Source organism: Triturus cristatus, chromosome 11 (genome assembly GCF_964204655.1).
Source record: "Triturus cristatus chromosome 11, aTriCri1.1, whole genome shotgun sequence".
Classification (NCBI taxonomy): Eukaryota; Metazoa; Chordata; class Amphibia; order Caudata; family Salamandridae; genus Triturus; species Triturus cristatus.
In genome coordinates, this window is record NC_140594.1 from 385,148,342 (window position 1) to 385,167,475 (window position 19,134).

At 44.4% G+C, this 19,134-nt stretch overlaps 1 protein-coding gene across 2 annotated transcripts in view; it reads right to left on the bottom strand.

Annotated features, from left to right (window-relative positions):
• Window positions 1-19,134, bottom strand: part of ANKRD39 (ankyrin repeat domain 39) — a 104,726-nt gene that overhangs the window by 38,956 nt on the left and 46,636 nt on the right. For both annotated transcript variants that reach the window (XM_085634597.1, XM_085634596.1), the window contains one exon: window positions 9,134-9,237. In XM_085634597.1, the coding sequence (XP_085490723.1) occupies window positions 9,134-9,237 (104 nt within the window). The remainder of the gene's footprint in view (window positions 1-9,133; window positions 9,238-19,134) is intronic.

The window sequence follows — 19,134 nt, forward strand, 5'->3', positions numbered from 1 at the left end:
CCCCTTACCCTCATTCTCAAACAAGCAGGCATTAACTATCACCTATATGCTGATGACACCCAACTCTACTATAAAATTAAATCCCACTGTGATGTTCTGCACCTTAACACCGCCCTTACTAACATCCAAAACTGGTTCCATTCCAATCATCTCAAACTTAACCCTAACAAAACAGAAATCATTCTCTTCTCTCCTAAAAACAACCCTCTCCCCATCCATACATGGATCACTGACCTTACTGCCCTTAACTGTACTCTCTCCCTCTCCGAATCGGTTAAATCCCTCAGCATCACCCTCGACATTAAGTTTACGCTCAACTCCTATCTAAAAAAAACTTGGCCAAAGGCGCACTTTTTACGCTCCAACATCTCTAAAAAATCAAACCCTTCATTCCAGCGGAAGATTTCAAATCAGTTGTACAATCCCTAGTCCTCTCGAAAACAGACTATGGGAATGCCCTTCTCACTGGCTGTCCCAAAACTTACTTGGCCCCCCTCAAATCTATTCTAAACCTAGCGGCTAGGATTAGAACTGGTTGCAAACGCTCTGACCACATCTCGCCAGCCCTGAAGACCCTTGAATGGCTTCCTATTGAAGGCAGATCCTCCTTCAAATTAGCCTGCATTATTCACAAAGCCCGCCACCAAAAAACCCCACTCTACCTTTCAAATAAACTCAAAAAAGCGGGCAGTGCCCGTTCGATGAGAAGCACTAACTCTCTCCTCCTCGTCCCCCCTTTGCTAAAAAAGAAAGCCGCACAATCTCACTTCTTCTCTGGTAAGACCCCCAGCATCTAGAATACCCTTCCCAAAGACCTACGACTGAATCCTCCATACGTCAGTTTAAAAAAATACCTTAAATTGCACCTGCTCAACAAATATTAGGGTCCATAATCATTTTATGCTCATACTTGCTGTTCAGTCTCTTCCTTCTTGAACCCTCAACCTTCCCCCCTTTTTCCCACCTTTCCAGCACTCCACCAACACCTAATAGCCCTCCACCTTTCCCATCCACACCTCTTGTGTCCCCCTCGGTTCACCCCTCTCCTTAAATTTAGCCACCTCTCCCTCCACTCTAGTCTAACCCTCCGTTTCATTCAAAATATGAGTCTAGTTCTTTTTTACTGCTTAATAATTTGTAACTATGTTATCCATATACTGCCTAGTAAATAGCTCCATCCTTTCACTTTGCATCGACAATAACGAGACTAGTTCCTTTTACTGTTTAATAATTTGTAATTTTTTATTTCTATGTTGCTTAGCAAATAGCTTCATCCTTTCACTTTGTATCATAATCAATGATGTTATTTACTTTGTTGCTTAAGCCTATCATATCTCTATGTTTCTTGTCGTTGCCATTTGTTTTTGTAACCCATGTGTTATCGTCTTCCCAATGTAAAGCGCGCTGATACCTAAGGGTGAAGCCAGCGCTATATAAAACCTCTTAAATAAATAAATAAAAATGATGTTGTGTGCCTGGAATGAGTGGGCGAGAGGAATGAAAGTCAAGGAGTTTGATGGCATAAGTCAGTTGATGAAGACAGAGTGACCCAAGGAGGAGTGCTATGCACCATTTTCACAATACCTGTAAGATTTCACATAGAAGAGTCCAGAGAAACTTGCGAAGTTGGCTGACAAGTGGTTAGCTAACAGGGTTAACCAAGATCTGGAGCATCATATCTCTATCCCAAAAGAAGAGAAGCACATTCAACAGATTGGAAAAGAGAATAAGGGCCGGGGAAATTCCCAAGTATTCCTAAGGAGGGAGGACACATGCAGAAACGAAATTGAGGTCCAAGTCATGAACTCAAGGACAAGGGAGGGCAGGGTGGTACTTTAAAGCCTACGGTGATTATTTGTTTATGGGTGTGATCAAAAGAAAGCGAAAGGTGAAAGACACTGCACCAGATACACCCAGACTAACAAGTGTGTTGACAATGAATGCAGGGGCCCAAGAGGGCCTGTTGAGCTCACCCTAGGAGCTAGACGTTTGGGAGAGGTACTTAGATGCTCTTAAGCACGCCTATCCAAATACCATGGTGTTTTTGATAGAAGACAGCATCAATGGTACAAGCTTGGTGTCAGGAACTCAAAGGTATCCTTGGTTCTAGTCACATCTGCTGAAAAGACGATGTGTCTGGTATCCCAGTTAGCCACTCTCATACCATCTCTTGTGGTGCCAACTCTATTTGCATGTGTGAGCTGGTCCCACAGACAAGCCACAGACCTTTAGAGGAGTGCAGGAGCTGCCAGCAGCAGTCTTTGTCTGACATGGCTCCAAAAAAAAGTGAAATTAAACACTGATTCTGGAGGCTACTAGTTCCTGTACCTGCCTTTTGACTGCTTTTATACTCATGGATCCCATATGTCGTGCCTCTTTAACATTCTCCCTACCCTTCCAATGTGTTGCACCACATATGCACCAGGGATTGATTGATCCATGCTGTCTCTGTACATAAGCAGAGAAAAGAACCCGTTTCGGAGTTTAAAGTTGCGGCAAAATGCAAAATCCTTTAAACAGATTACTCAGGCAGCATGGTTTCAGGGGCTTTCTCACTTTCAAATTTGCTAAGGATTTTGTAAGCTATGCAGAAACTTAAGTCCTACCTTGCAGAAAACCAAAGCTTTCGAAATCAGGTGGTAAGGCTATCCCATCAAGTGGATCATCTATTCAGACAAAGCAACAGCTTCTCGTTTAGGACTTAGTTTGGTGTCCGGAAATGGTCCTAGACAAGGGTCCATTCCCAAAAATAATCCAGTAGTGGTATAAACCTCCCAAATAATGGTCAATCAGTTAGCTATTCCATTGGTAACCCCAGATAGACTTTCTGGGGATCCTCAAAGTTGAACATACCCCTAACTCAATACCAGCACATCCTGTGTCGCCTAGGTGCGTTTCCCACTACTGAATCAAGGATCACATTTGTTTTCTCCTACCTGTCACATGATGTGGCATCCTGATCAAATCCTTTGTGGCTGAAGACAATACTATTTTGTATAATTATGACATTTTTAAGAAAGAATTGTGGCAAATTTTTTATTGACGTACATTTATGCAGACAGTGGGTAATTAACTATTAGAGTTGCAGCAACGGAACAGAGATTTGTTGAATTACCTGGCTAACTTTAATTGGTTGGTGGCAGAAGTGTACTAGCCTATAATTAGGTCTCGCCTGACCCAGCGCATGCGCTGGTCTGGCGAAACTTATTGAGAGGGCTCCAAAAAGTGCTACCAGGCCAACCTGGAGCTACAGTGCATGTGCGCGGGCGCGCGCTTTACCGCGATTACTTTCACGATGTTTGATCGCGATCACTTTCACGGCCGCTTGGCATAGCCAATAGGTCTCGCTTTTGGGACCTTATAAGTATTTAGTTATGCAACTGTTGCATGGCTAAACACTTATTAGGTCCCAAAAGTGAGACCTATTGGCTATGCCAATGCTTGTTTTTTTATAGAGGGCTGAAGGGTGAGCTTAAGGACATATTGGCTAAGGTGGTTGTTCAACACACTTACTGTGTTGCTTGCAATAGGCCTTGCTTTACAGTTGGGCCACTGTGTTACTGAATGTAAGGAAGAAAGGAAAATAAATTGAAAATTCGAGTCAACTGTGCCTTTTAGATTTGAACATTCTTGGTAACCAATAGATTTCAGAGTTGAGCTGAATCAAATAGGTAAGAAAGGCTACCTCTGAATAGACTGGAAAAAGAAAGCCAATAACAAGGCAATTTGTGTTTATATTGTGGAATGGATGGGCATTTTGTGAAAAACTGTGACAAAAAATCCAAACAAGAATTGGAAGTCAGTATCATCCCACAAGATAACCAACGTAGGAAACACTGCTCAGGCTGTCACTAAGAATCTCATCATGACTGTATCCTTGTATTTCTAAGGTCTAATATTATCATCTCTAACTGTAATGACAGATTCAGAAGCCACAGGGAATTTTTGTGACTGCCCATATGCCTTTGTGAAACATATTCCTTCTGTTTGTAAATTAATCCCAATGCAGGTGGCACCTTTGACGTCTCTTTGTTATCATATGGGCCTAATACAAGTCAGACCAAAAAGCCAAAATGTTAAGTCCAGGTAGTCATGAGGCAGTACTTCAAATGGATTTAATTGATGCCCCCCCTGTATGGGGTTATTTTGCGACTACCAAGGCTTAGCCAACACAATACCTTGATCCATTGGAAAAATGGGCCCATCCGATTTCACTGCACACTGTAGGATACACTGTTTCGCTAGTGTTGAGAAATCACGTACCTCTGTTTCTGTAGCCATAATAATCATCTGGTTTACCTGACCAATAACTGGATTTTTCTGGGGTCTTCAGTGAGAAAATGACAGAAACCTTGACTCTACATCAGGAATTTGACAGCCAGATAGATCTAGAGCCAGAGGCCAAGCTAATGTTTAGCAGAATCTACGCTCGGACTGAGAACAAAACTGAGCACTTGTGAGACTACTTATATAAATACCAAGCCAATTATTTAATTGAAATCAAAATCCATGGTTTTGTCCTAAAAGAAGAAGGGGAAAAAAAGGCGAGCAAAAGGCTTGCATAGACTATAAGGCATTGAATAACTGGATTACAAAGAACTGTTACCCTTTTCCTCTATTTACCGTACTCTTGGATTTCATCATGACTGAATCTTTGTCCAAAAAGCTTTGGGGGAGAACTGAATTTGCCACCTACCATGAGAAAACTCTTAACTTTCCATGCGAATCTGAGTAATCCCACAATATACGCAACCATAATAATCAAACCACCTTTCTCGCTCCTACGGGATGGAGAAGAATACAAGGTGCGAACAATTTTAGATTCTGGAAAAATACATAAACAACTCCAATACCTAATTGATTGGAAGGGCTACGGTCCTAAGAAGAGGTCATGGGAGGCATCCGATCCGAAGCACGGCCCTTGTTTGATCCAACATTTTCATGAAGAACATCTTCAGAAACCTGCTCCACCGTCCCAGCCCTTGGTCAGGGCTTAACAGGGAGAGGGGGGGTATGTGGATACTGTCAGACATTCAATGTTATTTGTGATTCCATTTACATCTGCTGATGCGTGTAGTACCACCCATTCAGTGAATCTCATGGCATCTCTTGTGACGACCAAGCTGTGAGAACTTTTGTGAGACAAATGTATTTTTATAGACACCTCGCAACTTCTGTTCTATTTCTTTAATAATTACATACAGATATTGTTACAAACTCCGGAAATGGCATCAAGCCTTGAACATTGCAGGGAAGACCAACACACCTAGTGCAAGGTTAACTGGCAAATCCCAAGAGATTTATAGGTCTTCAAGGCTTCTGAAGTCTTGACGGCCTTCTTGGAGTTGCAGTTATAAAAATTTGCCTCTTTGAATTTTCAGAGTAGTTGCAAGCAGCTCGTCGAGTGCAGAGGTTTGCTTACTGAAAACTGGTGGATCCCAAACTGGATACCCAGCTAAGTACTAGTCCTGTAGGGGCTAGACAAAACCTTGTTGTCTAACAGTGCATGAGTCCAATCGACAAGTATGGAAAGGGTGCACAGAGAATTCTATTGAGACTGGATTGAAATTATGCTTTGAAAGCAGTTTAGAGTTTAAGAATAGTCTGTACAAGTAGAATGTATATTTAACTATTGCATGAAATGGGATCTTAAAGTCTTAAGTATTGTGATAGAACTCCTGAATCCAAATTGAGATTTTGCCAGTGATTCTACTTACAAAACGCTTCTTATCTAGGAATGCTTCATAGTTTGTGAATTTTGAAATTAAACATTATTGTGAGAAATGTGATGAATAACATTTGCACATTTCCTGAAGCGTTTTTATTGAAAACGGTGGATGAAACCCTGTGTGACAAAAAAAGATACCATTAAAATAAAGGATGCTTGCAAAATTTAGCACACCATCAAAGTTAATCGGCACAGAGAGCCTTTTGAGGGGATTGTATCAACTTTTGGTAAGTGCCACACTGGAGGAAGAGTCAACGGGGTTGGTTTGATGGTTACAGGAATATGATATACATTTGAATTCCCTTCAGGAAATGCATGTTTCAAGCTCAATTTTGCACTGGAATAAAGAATAGGAATCAAGAAGCTGAAGTGAGGGCTCTGGATAAGATCGTGTTAGGTAGGTCCTTCAATGGGGAGATTATGACTTACTCTTTCTTCAGGTAAAGACATACAAGTCAGATGCAGAGAGATGCGCGATTTGTCGTCTTTATTGTTTTGCCCTTTTTTGGTCTCGCCTACTAGACAGCACAACCTGTATGTTTGCAAAAAAGACCTAATTTCAGCTTACAGAGGGCTTAGAGACCACCTATTGTTTTTGGTTAGTTGGCTTTATTGTCACTCACATTTGATTGCCTTTTATTCATTAGCTAGTGTGGGGTTTCCTTCCTCTTCTTCTGTTTGTTGTTCACCTAGAGCATGCCCTCATTACTTGTGTCCTTCCAATGCTTACTTTTCAGCCACTACTTTTTTCTTTCTGGTTAAGCACACCATGAGGGTGCACATGTTTTCCAGTTGTCTCCCCGGTGTACATTTTCCCATCTACTCAGCACTCTGTGTTGCTTTTTCTCGCTCGTGTGCATCTTCCACCCTCGGTGTGCTTAGCAGCCTTGTGTGAGGGACTCGCTCCTATGTACTTTTCCCACTGCGTTGCTTTCTAGCCCATGTGCTTCACAAACCTCATCTCCATGTTTCTCTCTCTCGTCTGTGTGCTTCTCTTACCCCACACACTCCAAACTGCTCTCTCTCGTTTCAAAATTAAGCTAATACAGAGCCTATCCGCACCAACATGAGTTTGGTTTTTATTCTCGCTTAGCGCTGTGAAAAAGTGGGCATTCACTGCAATACAGAAGGAGCATCTGTTATTTTTCCTCAAACCCGCGATTCACAAGCAAGCTATTTATATCATTGTACCAGCTCCACACACTCTCATTGAATTCACCCTCATAGAAAGACAGAACTGTGAATGCCTGATGAGCAGCTGCTGCCGCTCATCAGGCATTCACTGTCCCCCTATACTTTGCAGTGCTGTATGGTGCTTATTTTACTTTCAGCTCTTATGAATTCCTGCAGCATCATAATTATAAATAATGTACTACCATAAAAAAGCAGACTCAGTGTTGTAATGTGGGTGCCAGAGCCGCAGGGTTTTGTTTGCTGGTAGAGATCTACCCTGAAGGAAATCTAAAAAGATACAAGTTGAGTGACCACGCTGTGGGAGTTCGGAAGGAAGCCAGAGAACAGGCCTCCAAAGGAATGGAAAGAAGACATTATGTTGGTTGGGACGATGGACTGCATTACAGTGAGCCCGTGAATCCCGAGCCAAGAGCTAGGTAGAGGCTAGTCGTTCCTGTTGTCACTGGCCTCGAGGTGCACTCAGCTTGACACTTGGGCTTGTGAAAAACCAGGATGTTTGGCTCTTTGTTCTACTGGCCATGCTCAGAGATATAGAGAAGTTCTTAAGAACCAGTCTTACTTGCCAATTGAGTAGCAAGCCAGGAAGTAACTCCAAGGCACTGTTCATGCCACTGCCAGTAGTAGGCATTTTGTTTGAGTTTTGGGCATTGAAATTGTTGGGCCATCCTACACCCATTGGCATCAGGCAACAAGTATAACTTGGCTGTGGTCGATCATGCCATCAAGTATTTCTGTTTCAGTGATTTCTGACTGTAGAACAAATTTATTTTTTTCTCACATGAAAGAGATGTAGGAGAAAGCGGGTGTGGCATATTACGTTGAACTTCTATCTGGGTAACCAGAGCATGTCCCACTCACTTTGGACAGAGAGGGGTGGAAAGTAACGTAAGAGTCACTTCAGAAGGATGTAGTGGACTATACATTTGGCCACAGGAAGTTGACCTCAACACCAGGCTTGAGAACCAGTAGCCCCTGTCTGCCTTGTGTATCTTCTCCCCCGAACAGTGGCTACACATCTACAAAGAACAAATTTGCAATAGATACTTGCACACTGGCCTCCCTCAAGGATGATGGTACAGGATGAATGTCAGACACTAAACAGGATTTGAGCAGAAAATGATGTATGGGATCGTGATGGCAACTGTGAGTCCTAAGCTGGTCTCTGAAGGCCTGCATTATCCGGCTCAGTAGGAGCTCCTGTGATATGCTACACCAATTACCCAAGCACGTGCTGGGCCTAATAAATCATTCTTCTAAATGGTCGCATTTTGATTTTGTGGCAGGTGTTATAAATAGACGTTTCCATGGAGGGAAATACCTGTTGAAGAGACTGACAATACAATATGGGGCGTAACACAAGACTGTCATCACATTCACCACGTTACATCTAATGTAGTGCAATGGTGTGTCAGAAATGATCAAGTAAAGGTTAAAGTTAGGGTTTGTAAGCAACTACTATTAGATGGCTTTGACTGAAAGGCTCTGAAAAGGAACACATCGATACAAAACAAATACAAAAAGAAAATCTCATTTTGGCAGTAGCAGGTGCGTTCTTCCAGAGTCTAGCTTACAAGAGTTATTTCTCTGGTGAAAGTAAAAAGCTGATAGAGAGCTGGGATCTTCTGAATTCCCATATGCAAGTCAAAGCATGCAGCAGAAAATAAAAAGTATAGGGGTCTTGGTGTGAATGAACTTCAGAGCACACCCTCCTTTGGTTGCGGCTTGTTTTTTTCCAATGACCCGGAGGTGCTACTTATTCTATTGCTTTGCAATAATGCATGTTTATACTCCTGCTGCCTGTACCAGCCTGGTACCGGACAGACAGTTTGCACTAATTTTATTTCATCCAAGGATCAAGGACAGAATGTCTTTGCACACTAAACATTTGTTGAATATTTCATGAATGACTGTCTTTTAAAAAGAGTCAAATTAGAAAAAAGAGAAAAAGAATCAGAAAATACGGTGTGCGATTGAGATATACATCGATCTAAAAAGTGCACAAGAGCAGCTGGAGAACGATGGGGAGAGCAAATGTGCAAGCTGGGAGCTGCACATATGTAATACGTGCTTTGTATGCAACTATGGTCATTATATGCAGCCTTAGCTCTTGTTTGTTCACCTAATACAACTCAAGCAGAACCCCTGGCCGGGCTTTCTGTTCATGCTCACACTTCCTCCAATCAAAAGGTTACCAGTAGACATGCCTCTTACCAATGCGGTGTACCCAGATTTGTCTGGAAGGCTGGGGTCCGCCCCGCTCTTAATAAACTTCTTGACGCGTTCCAAATCCCCATCCATAGCCGCCGACCAGATACCTGCGAATACAAAAGAAGTGCACTCAGGAACCTAAACCAGCCTCTAGCACAACTATATAAGTAACTTGGAAAACATTTCCACCCCACCTTAAGGGGAAACACAATATATTAAAATCCTGCTCCTGAGGTTCACACCTAAAATGGCTGCACAAAGCTTCATTTTTAACAGCCATCCGTTATGTTATGTTATTTGGATATGTAGAGCTTGACTTATCCGAAGGGTATCCGGGCGATGGATCAGGTGTGTAGGTTATCTGCTGAGTGGCCTTGATCTGTAGCTAGAATGGCAGATCAATGTTCCTGTTAAAATGGCTGATTTATTCTACACCTAAAATGGTCTCCTATGGAATTCCAAACTCTGCTGCTAGGATGCAGTTAAAAACCAGAGGCGTCTCCTCCATTAAGGTAGAGGAGCGTCTCCCCACTGCTTTTCGCAGTGAAAAAAAAGGAAAAATAAAATGATAATAACTTGACATTTTTATCATTTTATTTGTTCTTGCTGCAGCTTCTTGGCAGGGCAGATCTACTCTGCTCTCAGAGTGGTGGGAGAAGAGAAGAGCAGAGAAGAAGCCAGGAAGAGGACGGAGGACAAGCGGCGGTTGGCCGTTACGTTATTTTCTATTTTTTAACCCCCCCCTTCTTCCTCTCCTTCTTATCCCCTCCCGCCACACAGCTGCTTCGCAGGAACAGCCGCCACTACCTAAAACTGTCACTAAACATCTACAATTCAGCATCAAGTCACAAGGGGCAGAAAGATGTTTTTTTCCTGCAGACTCGAATAATTTGCAAGGTCATCCCAAACCCTTAGTAACCCTCAGGATAAGTAAACAAATGTATCAAGGAGGCTCGGAAAACATACAAGAGTAAGTCACATGGCAGGCTAGTTCCAAAGAATGGCTTGGAAGGGATGAGTCAGTTAGCTTCACTACAAGCTTGAGTCTTTGAAAGGCTGATAGCGCAAGGGCAGGGTCAGCCATATGCCAGGCTTAAGCTTAATATATGAAAGACTCAGGTTGGGGTTACATAGCACCTATTTACATGTGAAATATGTTTCAGAATTGTCCTCACCTTAATGTCAGAGTGAGAACATCCTTTGTAGGTCCGGCCTGTCTACACAATACACTCTTGTTACTACAGACCTGATAATTATGCCAAAGACAGAAACCCCAGACTTACATGCAAGAGTGCAGTAAACATAGGGCAGTTAATATTCCCTTCAGAGGGTATACAACGTTTACAACGCAACTTTTACACCGCACTACCATTACAACGAAACTGTAACAACGCGAAATCTGTTACAACGCATGCCATTACAACGCATGCCATTACAACGAAATGCACTAGATGGCGCGCTAACATTAGAAATAGTGTAGTTTTACTATCCAAACACCTTCCCTACTGCAACGTGGACTGGAGTTAGAATAGTAAATTATACATTTCTAATGTCAGCACTCCATCTAGTGTACGTCGTTGTAAAAGCATGCGTTGTAAAGGCTTGCGGTGTAACAGATCTTGCGGTGTAAAAAATGCGTTGTAACGGCATGCGGTGTAAAAGCATGCGTTGTAACGTCATACATCCCTTCAGAGTTAATTATAACTCGGTAAATATTAGAGGGGCATTGTTTCACAGAACCTCTAAAACTTCTTTACATGTAACGGCTGTCAATTTTGTCAAACCAAGGAGAAAATATTTAGTTACAATGGATGCAAATGATATCATCGCACTTTTACAGTTAAGGATACCGCGTTTATATTCTTACAGTACAATACAGATACTCCTGTGGACACGTTTATAATTCAAATAAAGCACTGAACACTGTCAATGAGATGAGAACAATTCTGGAACAAGTTTTGTATATTCGTCCATGCTACAAAAACAACAACCAATATCAATTGAATTGATGTTAATGGAAGTGGAGGCGGTCTAAAAAACAGTCATAAAGTTACTCGTACAATATTGGATGGCGCACGTTACAACATTTCTGGAATTGCCTTTAGTCTGTAAATTAATAATTGCAAGATTCTAAAATAAGCATTTATCAGTGTGCATGCGCCAGCCTTGGTTCATCATCTTAATGTTGTTTCTGGAGAAAATGGAAATTTTAATTGAGTAACACGTGAAAAGACTTATATTTTTAAAATGCAGACAACTTGAGAATCTTACAAACACAGATCAAGAACAATCAGCTGCAAAGAACGGTCTTGTTTTTGTGCTGAAATTGAGATCTTGGAGGCCTAATTTGGGAAGGCTCACCATGTATAGCAGAATGCTGTGCGATTAGCCGAGCCGGTCCCGGAGCTGGCTGGCACTTCCGAGTCCAGAGGTAGATTGTGTTATTCTGCACCCTATCAGGTCAGGTCTTCAGCCCAGTCATTCCTTATTATTCCTTATCGCTACCAGCAATGCGTTCTTAATCACTAGTGCATGTCGGTCTCTTCTTGGCAGATTCTGCAAGTGAATACATCTCTGCTCGAGGACATAAAAAGTGTCATTATGTTCTTCTGTCTTCACCAGGACAGACTTCCCATGATTATAGGTAGAAGTGCCTTCCTAGCATACTTATACCATGGAGCCACTTGAGCTCCAGTATATTGTGGCACACGTTCTGATCTATTGCGATCAGAAGAGGTTCTATGTGAGCTTCCCAGCCTTCCAGATAAATGTCTGTCCTTTCCATGACCTAGTGCTACAGAAGGTGGTAGAGCAGGGCCACCACACTCCAGTTCAAACACTGTATCAATCAGAACAGTGTCATCATGAATCTGTCAATGACTCAATCTCCCTCTGCCAGTATCCACTGGAAGTGCAGTTCTTTGTGTAAGATACGCGTAAGCCCCGTCAGCATGATGATGCAAGATGAAGGGAGGACTAGTATGAACATAACATAGCTGCTCTGTCAAGGCCATGAGGGTCAAAAACTGCCTTTGTGCTCTGCTCATTGGATCTTGCAGGATCATGAATCAAGTTAAACTCTCAGGAACAATTTTCTCTTTTTATACAGGTGGTTAATAGTTCATGGACTTATTTTGGGAAGCTTATTCTAGTCTTTAGACCATGGATATTCACAAACATTTTACCAGAGGCCACAAAGTATGGTCCATGGTGTGCATGAGGGATGCATTTGTGTCAACTGGGTGGGAGTAGGGCTTTGCGGGGCAGTGGTGGCGGACAAGGTAGATGTTGAGGATACAAAGCATGTCGAAGGTATGGTCAGTGAGTCATGGGGTTATTTTGAGGGTTTCATTCCATACTGCTCTCTAAATTAATCCTCTGGTTGAGTCATTTATTTATTTTAGCGATTTCTACAGCGCCTGGTGACCCAGGGGTATCCCCGCGCTATGTAACTTGAACCTATTGAGACGGGAGGTAGTCGAAGGGTGTTACTTGGGAAACAAGTGGGTCTTAAGTTTTTTTCGGAACGCAAGGTAATTGGATTCCAATCTGAGGGCCAGGGGGAGTGCGTTCCAGCCTTTGGCCGCCTGAACGGAGAATTGGCGGCCTCCCGTGCGGACTTTTTTGAATCTGGGAATGTGGACTCGATTCTCATTTTGCGATCGTAGCACTCTGGTTGCTGTATAGGGTGTAATCATGTTGCTGAGGATCGCTGGGCCGGAACCGTTGTAGAGCTTGTGTGTGATACACATTGCTTTAAAGTGCACCCTTTGGCGCACCGGTAGCCAGTGCAGGGTTTTAAGGGCTGGCTTGGCAGATGTTCTGGAGGGGGTGTGGGTGATCATACGTGCTGCCGCGTTCTGTGTGCGCTGGAGTTTCGAGATGGTAGCCTCGGGGGCACCCAGATAGACTAGATTGCTGTAGTCTAAGCGGGACAGCACTAGGCCCTGGATAAGGAGCTTTCTGGACATAGGAGGGAGTAGGGGCAGGATTTTACGAGTCTTACACATGAGCCCAAAACATGTGCCCGAGGTTTTGGTAGCCTGGGTCTTCATCGTGAGTTGTGGCTCTAGCCACACCCCGAGTGTTTTGATTTCAGATTTAGGGGGGGGGATTTCACCGAACACATCGGGCCATATCGTGGGAGGGATAGATGTCCATTGCTTACCGAGTAACATTACCTCTGTCTTTGTCCCATTCAATTTCAAAGATGATTCGTTCATCCAGTTGTGGATGTTTATGAGGCAGTTAGTCAGGTTTTCCGGATGGTCAATCAGCTGGGACAGGGAGACAACCAGTTGGGTGTCATCGGCGTAACTCACCATTTTGATGTTAAATGGTGTTACCACGTCCTCGAGGGGGGCCATATAGACATTAAAAAGCGTGGGGCTCAGGGAAGAGCCCTGAGGCACGCCGCTGGTGAGTGGGAGGGTGGATGAGTGGTGACTGTCATCCCAGACTTGAAAGGTGCGTCCTGTAAGATAGGATTCGATCCATCCGATAGCTGTCCCGGTAAGTCCTGCTTTCGCCAGTCTGCTCAGAAGGACACGGTGGTTGACCGTATCGAAGGCTGCACTTAGATCCAGGAGGATCACTGCCACTGATCCTCCTGAATCTAGTAAGCCCCTTGCCTCTTCAATCACCGCAAGCAGTGCGGTGTCCGTTCCGTGGCCTGGGCGAAATCCGGTCTGGGATTGTCTGAGCAGTTTGTTTGTCTCAAGGAACTGAGATAATTGGATATTTACCAATTTCTCGGTGACTTTACTAATGCCAGGGAGTAGGGATATTGGCCTATAGTTGGTCAGGTCTGCTGGATCCAGCTGGGGTTTTTTTATGAGTGCTTTGACCACCGCACTCTTCCAGCTATCGGGGACGATGCCATGTAAAAACGAACAGTTGATGAGGTCCGTAATGGTGGGAACTATTACTGGGGCTACTGTCTTAAGGAACCTGATAGGGGCTGGGTCCAGGGGCGATCCACTTTTCATTTTTACAAGGGTTCGCTCAACCTCTGCGGGAATGACAGGTCGAAAAGTCTTAAGCGAAGGACGACAGCTGCTTTCAGACAAATTGGGGACCGGACTGCTTTCCGTAAGGCTGGGAAGGCTGGAGGGAGGGAGGGAAGCCAGGATACGGGTGATTTTTTCGTTGAAAAAAATGGCTAATTCATTGCTTCTGTCGACTTTGGGTGTGTTAGAGGAGGAGGTGGTGGGGACCTTGGTCAGCTCTTTGACGATTAAAAAAGATTCTCGGGCTGAATTGGATGCTTCTTGTATGCGTGTGGTATAGTAGGAAGCTTTGGCTGATTTGATAGCTTCTTTGTAAATTTTGACCGCAGCCTGGTAGTCTTCTTTGTTGGCATTTTGCCAGGTCTTTCTCCAAAGACGTTCGGCCTTTTTGCAGTTTTTGCGGAGTGCTCTTAGCTCTGTGGAATACCATGGAGCTGAGCCACGTTTGCCGTTTTTATTTTCCCTATTTCTGAGTGGAAGTATAAGGTCTAGGGAGGCGGTAATCCAATCTCTGAATCTTTTGTCTGCGGTATTTGGGTCTTCTGCCTGGGCAGGGATGTTTTTTTCCAGGGTCTGAGTCCATTCGTCCGTGGAGAGTCTGGGCCAGGTCCTATCCTTGCTAAAAGTGGGGGGTGTGCGATTTTTCTTGGAGGTTACAGGTAGTTGGAAGGAGACCATAAAATGGTCTGTCCAGGGGAGGGGCAAGGCCTCTTTGGCTGACATTGAAGGCGAGTTTGTAAGTACAGGGTCTAAGAGGTGGCCCTTGGTGTGGGTGGCACCGGAGTTTAGTAACCGGATGTCAAGAGCCGCTAGATCTTGAATCAAGTCAAGGGCTGCCGAGTTGGCCAGGTCTTCAAGGTGGATGTTCAGGTCGCCAACTATCATGTAGTTAGAGAAGGCGTGGGCTTGGGTTGTAATTAGGTCCAGAAGCGAGCTGATGAAGGGGCCCGGAGTGCCGGGAGGGCGATAAATGAGGAGTCCTGTAAGGGAGGTGGTTGGGTTGAGAGTTACGGAGAAATGCAGGCTTTCTGTGTCGGTAACCTGGGCGTCGTAGGTTTTGAAGTGGAGGTGTTCTCGATGGATAATGGCTATCCCTCCTCCTCTACCTAGAGGACGGGGTAAGGACTGAATACAATAGCCCTGTGGGGTTGCTAAGACCATGTCAGATTGAGAATGAGGGCCGAGCCACGTTTCCGTGAGAAAAAATATATCAATTTCATGGTCCTCTATGAGGTCGGCAATCTGAGTCGCGTGTTTGGGAAGAGAGCGGCAGTTCAGAGAGGCAAGGTTGAGGGTGACAGGCTTGCTGGGTCTCGCAGGTAGCCTAAGCTGCGTTGGTTTGCATGAGGGGCAGCTAATGAAGGGTCCCTTGGGATTATGGATGTAATCACAGGACTGCGGAGGAGGTCTGAGGCTCAAAAGGTCTCTCCGGGAGTACCGTATGTTTGAGGGGAGGGAATCAGGCAGGGGTTCTGGCCCTAGGCCCGGTCGTGCGCGGACGGGCGCAGACGGGCTTGCCTTAGGCGCGCCTTCGGCGCGCAAACGGCGCTCCCGCTGCGCTCGTCCGCTGCGCTGGGGGGGTCGGCACATTTGTGCTAGAAGTAATGGGCGTGGCCTCGCAGGGGGCGTGGCTCCGCCTTTGGCGCGCTCTCGGTGATGGCGATTCCCCGAGGGTGGGGGACAGGATTTAGCGCGTCTCAGCAGCGCTTCCAGCAGGTGAGCGAGAGCGTTTTTGTGCTTTGAATGAGCAAGTGAAACAAGTTATTCAGTGACAGTTTTAAAATTGAACAGTAAAAGAAACCTCCGGCTTTCCGCCTCAGAGGGTTGCAAGTGACTGGAGTCGATGCGCTGGGAGAGCGTTTAAGGAGTTGGTCGGTGGGCGTGGCCTCGCAGGGGGCGTGGCTCCGCCTTTGGCGCGCTCTCGGTGATGGCGATTCCCCGAGGGTGGGGGACTGGATTTAGCGCGACTCAGCAGCGCTTCCAGCAGGTGAGCGAGAGCGTTTTTGTGCTTTGAATGAGCAAGTGAAACAAGTTATTCAGTGACAGTTTTAAAATTGAACAGTAAAAGAAACCTCCGGCTTTCCGCCTCAGAGGGTTGCAAGTGACTGGAGTCGATGCGCTGGGAGAGCGTTTAAGGAGTTGGTCGGTGGGCGTGGCCTCGCAGGGGGCGTGGCTCCGCCTTTGGCGCGCTCTCGGTGATGGCGATTCCCCGAGGGTGGGGGACAGGATTTAGCGCGTCTCAGCAGCGCTTCCAGCAGGTGAGCGAGAGCGTTTTTGTGCTTTGAATGAGCAAGTGAAACAAGTTATTCAGTGACAGTTTTAAATTGAACAGTAAAAGAAACCTCCGGCTTTCCGCCTCAGAGGGTTGCAAGTGACTGGAGTCGATGCGCTGGGAGAGCGTTTAAGGAGTTGGTCGGTGGGCGTGGCCTCGCAGGGGGCGTGGCTCCGCCTTTTGCGCGCTCTCGGTGATGGCGATTCCCCGAGGGTGGGGGACTGGATTTAGCGCGACTCAGCAGCGCTTCCAGCAGGTGAGCGAGAGCGTTTTTGTGCTTTGAATGAGCAGGTGAAACAAGTTATTCAGTGACAGTTTTAAAATTGAACAGTAAAAGAAACCTCCGGCTTTCCGCCTCAGAGGGTTGCAAGTGACTGGAGTCGATGCGCTGGGAGAGCGTTTAAGGAGTTGGTCGGTGGGCGTGGCCTCGCAGGGGGCGTGGCTCCGCCTTAGGCGCGCTCTCGGTGATGGCGATTCCCCGAGGGTGGGGGACTGGATTTAGCGCGTCTCAGCAGCGCTTCCAGCAGGTGAGCGAGAGCGTTTTTGTGCTTTGAATGAGCAAGTGAAACAAGTTATTCAGTGACAGTTTTAAAATTGAACAGTAAAAGAAACCTCCGGCTTTCCGCCTCAGAGGGTTGCAAGTGATTGTCATAGATTTGACAATACTGTGCTATGCAGTATTTGAATCGCTTTCCCTCTACTGCACCTTGGGGTAAGCCATCTCTACTTGCTATAACTAGCAAGGGAGAGTCAAGTGTTAAAAGAAAGCAACTTCATTATTGAATTGGAATAAGATAGAATTGCACAATATGAAACCAGAAAACCTACGATAAATCTCGGCCTCCCAGCTTGACCAAACTGTGTGATTCTGGGCAATTGTTTTGTTTTATTTCACTTTGCCTCCCTTTTCTTCATTATCACATGTAAGACCAGCTTTAAAAACTGTGGGTTGTGGATATGCACTGCACAAAAGATTCTCGTGTGCGTTTGATTGAATTAAACTATAATGTTGCCCCTGTATAATTGCATTCCTGGCCACCTAGAGGGTTCGATGTGACAATTAACTTGCCTCTTAGTTAAGTATTGGACTTGTCATCAGGGTGGGAGGAGGCATAAATGTTAATATGTTCATTTTTTAAAATGATCACTTAAAAAATCAAAACTTTTCCGTTCACTGATATAATTTAATGCTCCAAGGTGAAACTGTATGTTAATGAAAAAAAGTTTGAATTTTGAAGAGAATTTATCATTTTTATACACGTTTGTTTTAAAAAAAATAATGTGTTCCTAAAGTTAAATGATGCAGGATTCCTTATTCATTTTTTTTCTACTTCAGTTATCAGGTAAACAAATGCTTGCCCGTTTATTTAACATCTTTGTGAAACGTAGTGCTGTCTTAAGTAAACAGCAGCCCAGTGCGATGCTTCAGCAGGGAGCCTCATGTGAAGGTCAGGAGGGCCTCGAGTGACTGCGGGCCGTACTTTGAGTATTACTGCTCAAGACCAGGGAAATACAGCAGACAGTGGTGCACATCTGTACTGGTTTCACTGTAAAAGCATGCCTTTTTCAGCCAGTTATCTAAATAGGGGAACATAGATCCAAGCCTATACAGATTCTTCTGATATGGATGATTCCTCTTCTGAAGATAGACTTCTGCCAGTGCTCCCGGCAGCTCAAATGCCACTTCAGTGATTCACACAATCTCCAGACAGCGCAATTTCCTCCATTTCTTTGCATTTGACGTTTTTTCCTTGAGCACAGAACTTTTTTTTTAGCTACTATTATTTACGTTGATATTGCCTAAAAGTTAGTTAGGCAAATCAAACTGTATCAAATTCTGTTGGAACTTGGCATTACTTTGCCCTATAACTCCTAGATTTTAGGTGCCACATTTACTGGCTTTGTCCCTACCCTGAAGAAGGTCTTGCTGACTTCCCCCCGTAGGGTTGAAACATTAACTTGTCACAGATAGGCTGAAAGCTCCTACTCTAATCTATTTTCCGTGCGACCTCCAACAACTGGGACATTGTCGTTTACAATCAAATAGAAATGTTAAAAAAATATTTTCGAAAAAGCAATATCAAAAAAGAACAGCTGGTACACGTTTGATCAATCACTTTCTCAATGCTAAAGCTAATCACTCATAGTTTTATATTCATTTTCATATTAAGAACTGAGATGTTAATGTTTGTCTGATGCTATTTTAAGCATAAGAACTCCTGCTTCCTGCTGGCAGCATTCAGGACAAGCTATACTGAAGGCTGACACCGAGTTGAGAAAGTAGCTTGTGCATCTAGCTGAAATCTTCTGGACTCCAGTCAGGCTTGGAAGTGGAGGAACTAACCGAGGCATATGCCTCAGTGTACCAGAACTCTTCCTGAAATGTTCCTGGAGGGAAAGGAATAATCCCAATAATATCTCCTAGTGCACTAGATCATAAATTATGAATAGCATTGTTTCATTCACTGCATGGATAGCAAGGGTTCCCTTTATCACACTTTAGTTATTTATGAATTCTTACAAACCACACTTGACACAAGTATATCAGCATGCAGTACATAACATAATGATGATGAAGCGCAATACCAAATTGCATAGAACCAGAAAATGTTTTACAGTCACTTCTACAACCAACAGGGAAAGCAAAACTGTATGAATGAGACTTGGAAGGTACAAGCAGTCGGTGTACGACAAGGAAAATAGGAGGAAGAGATGGATCATCT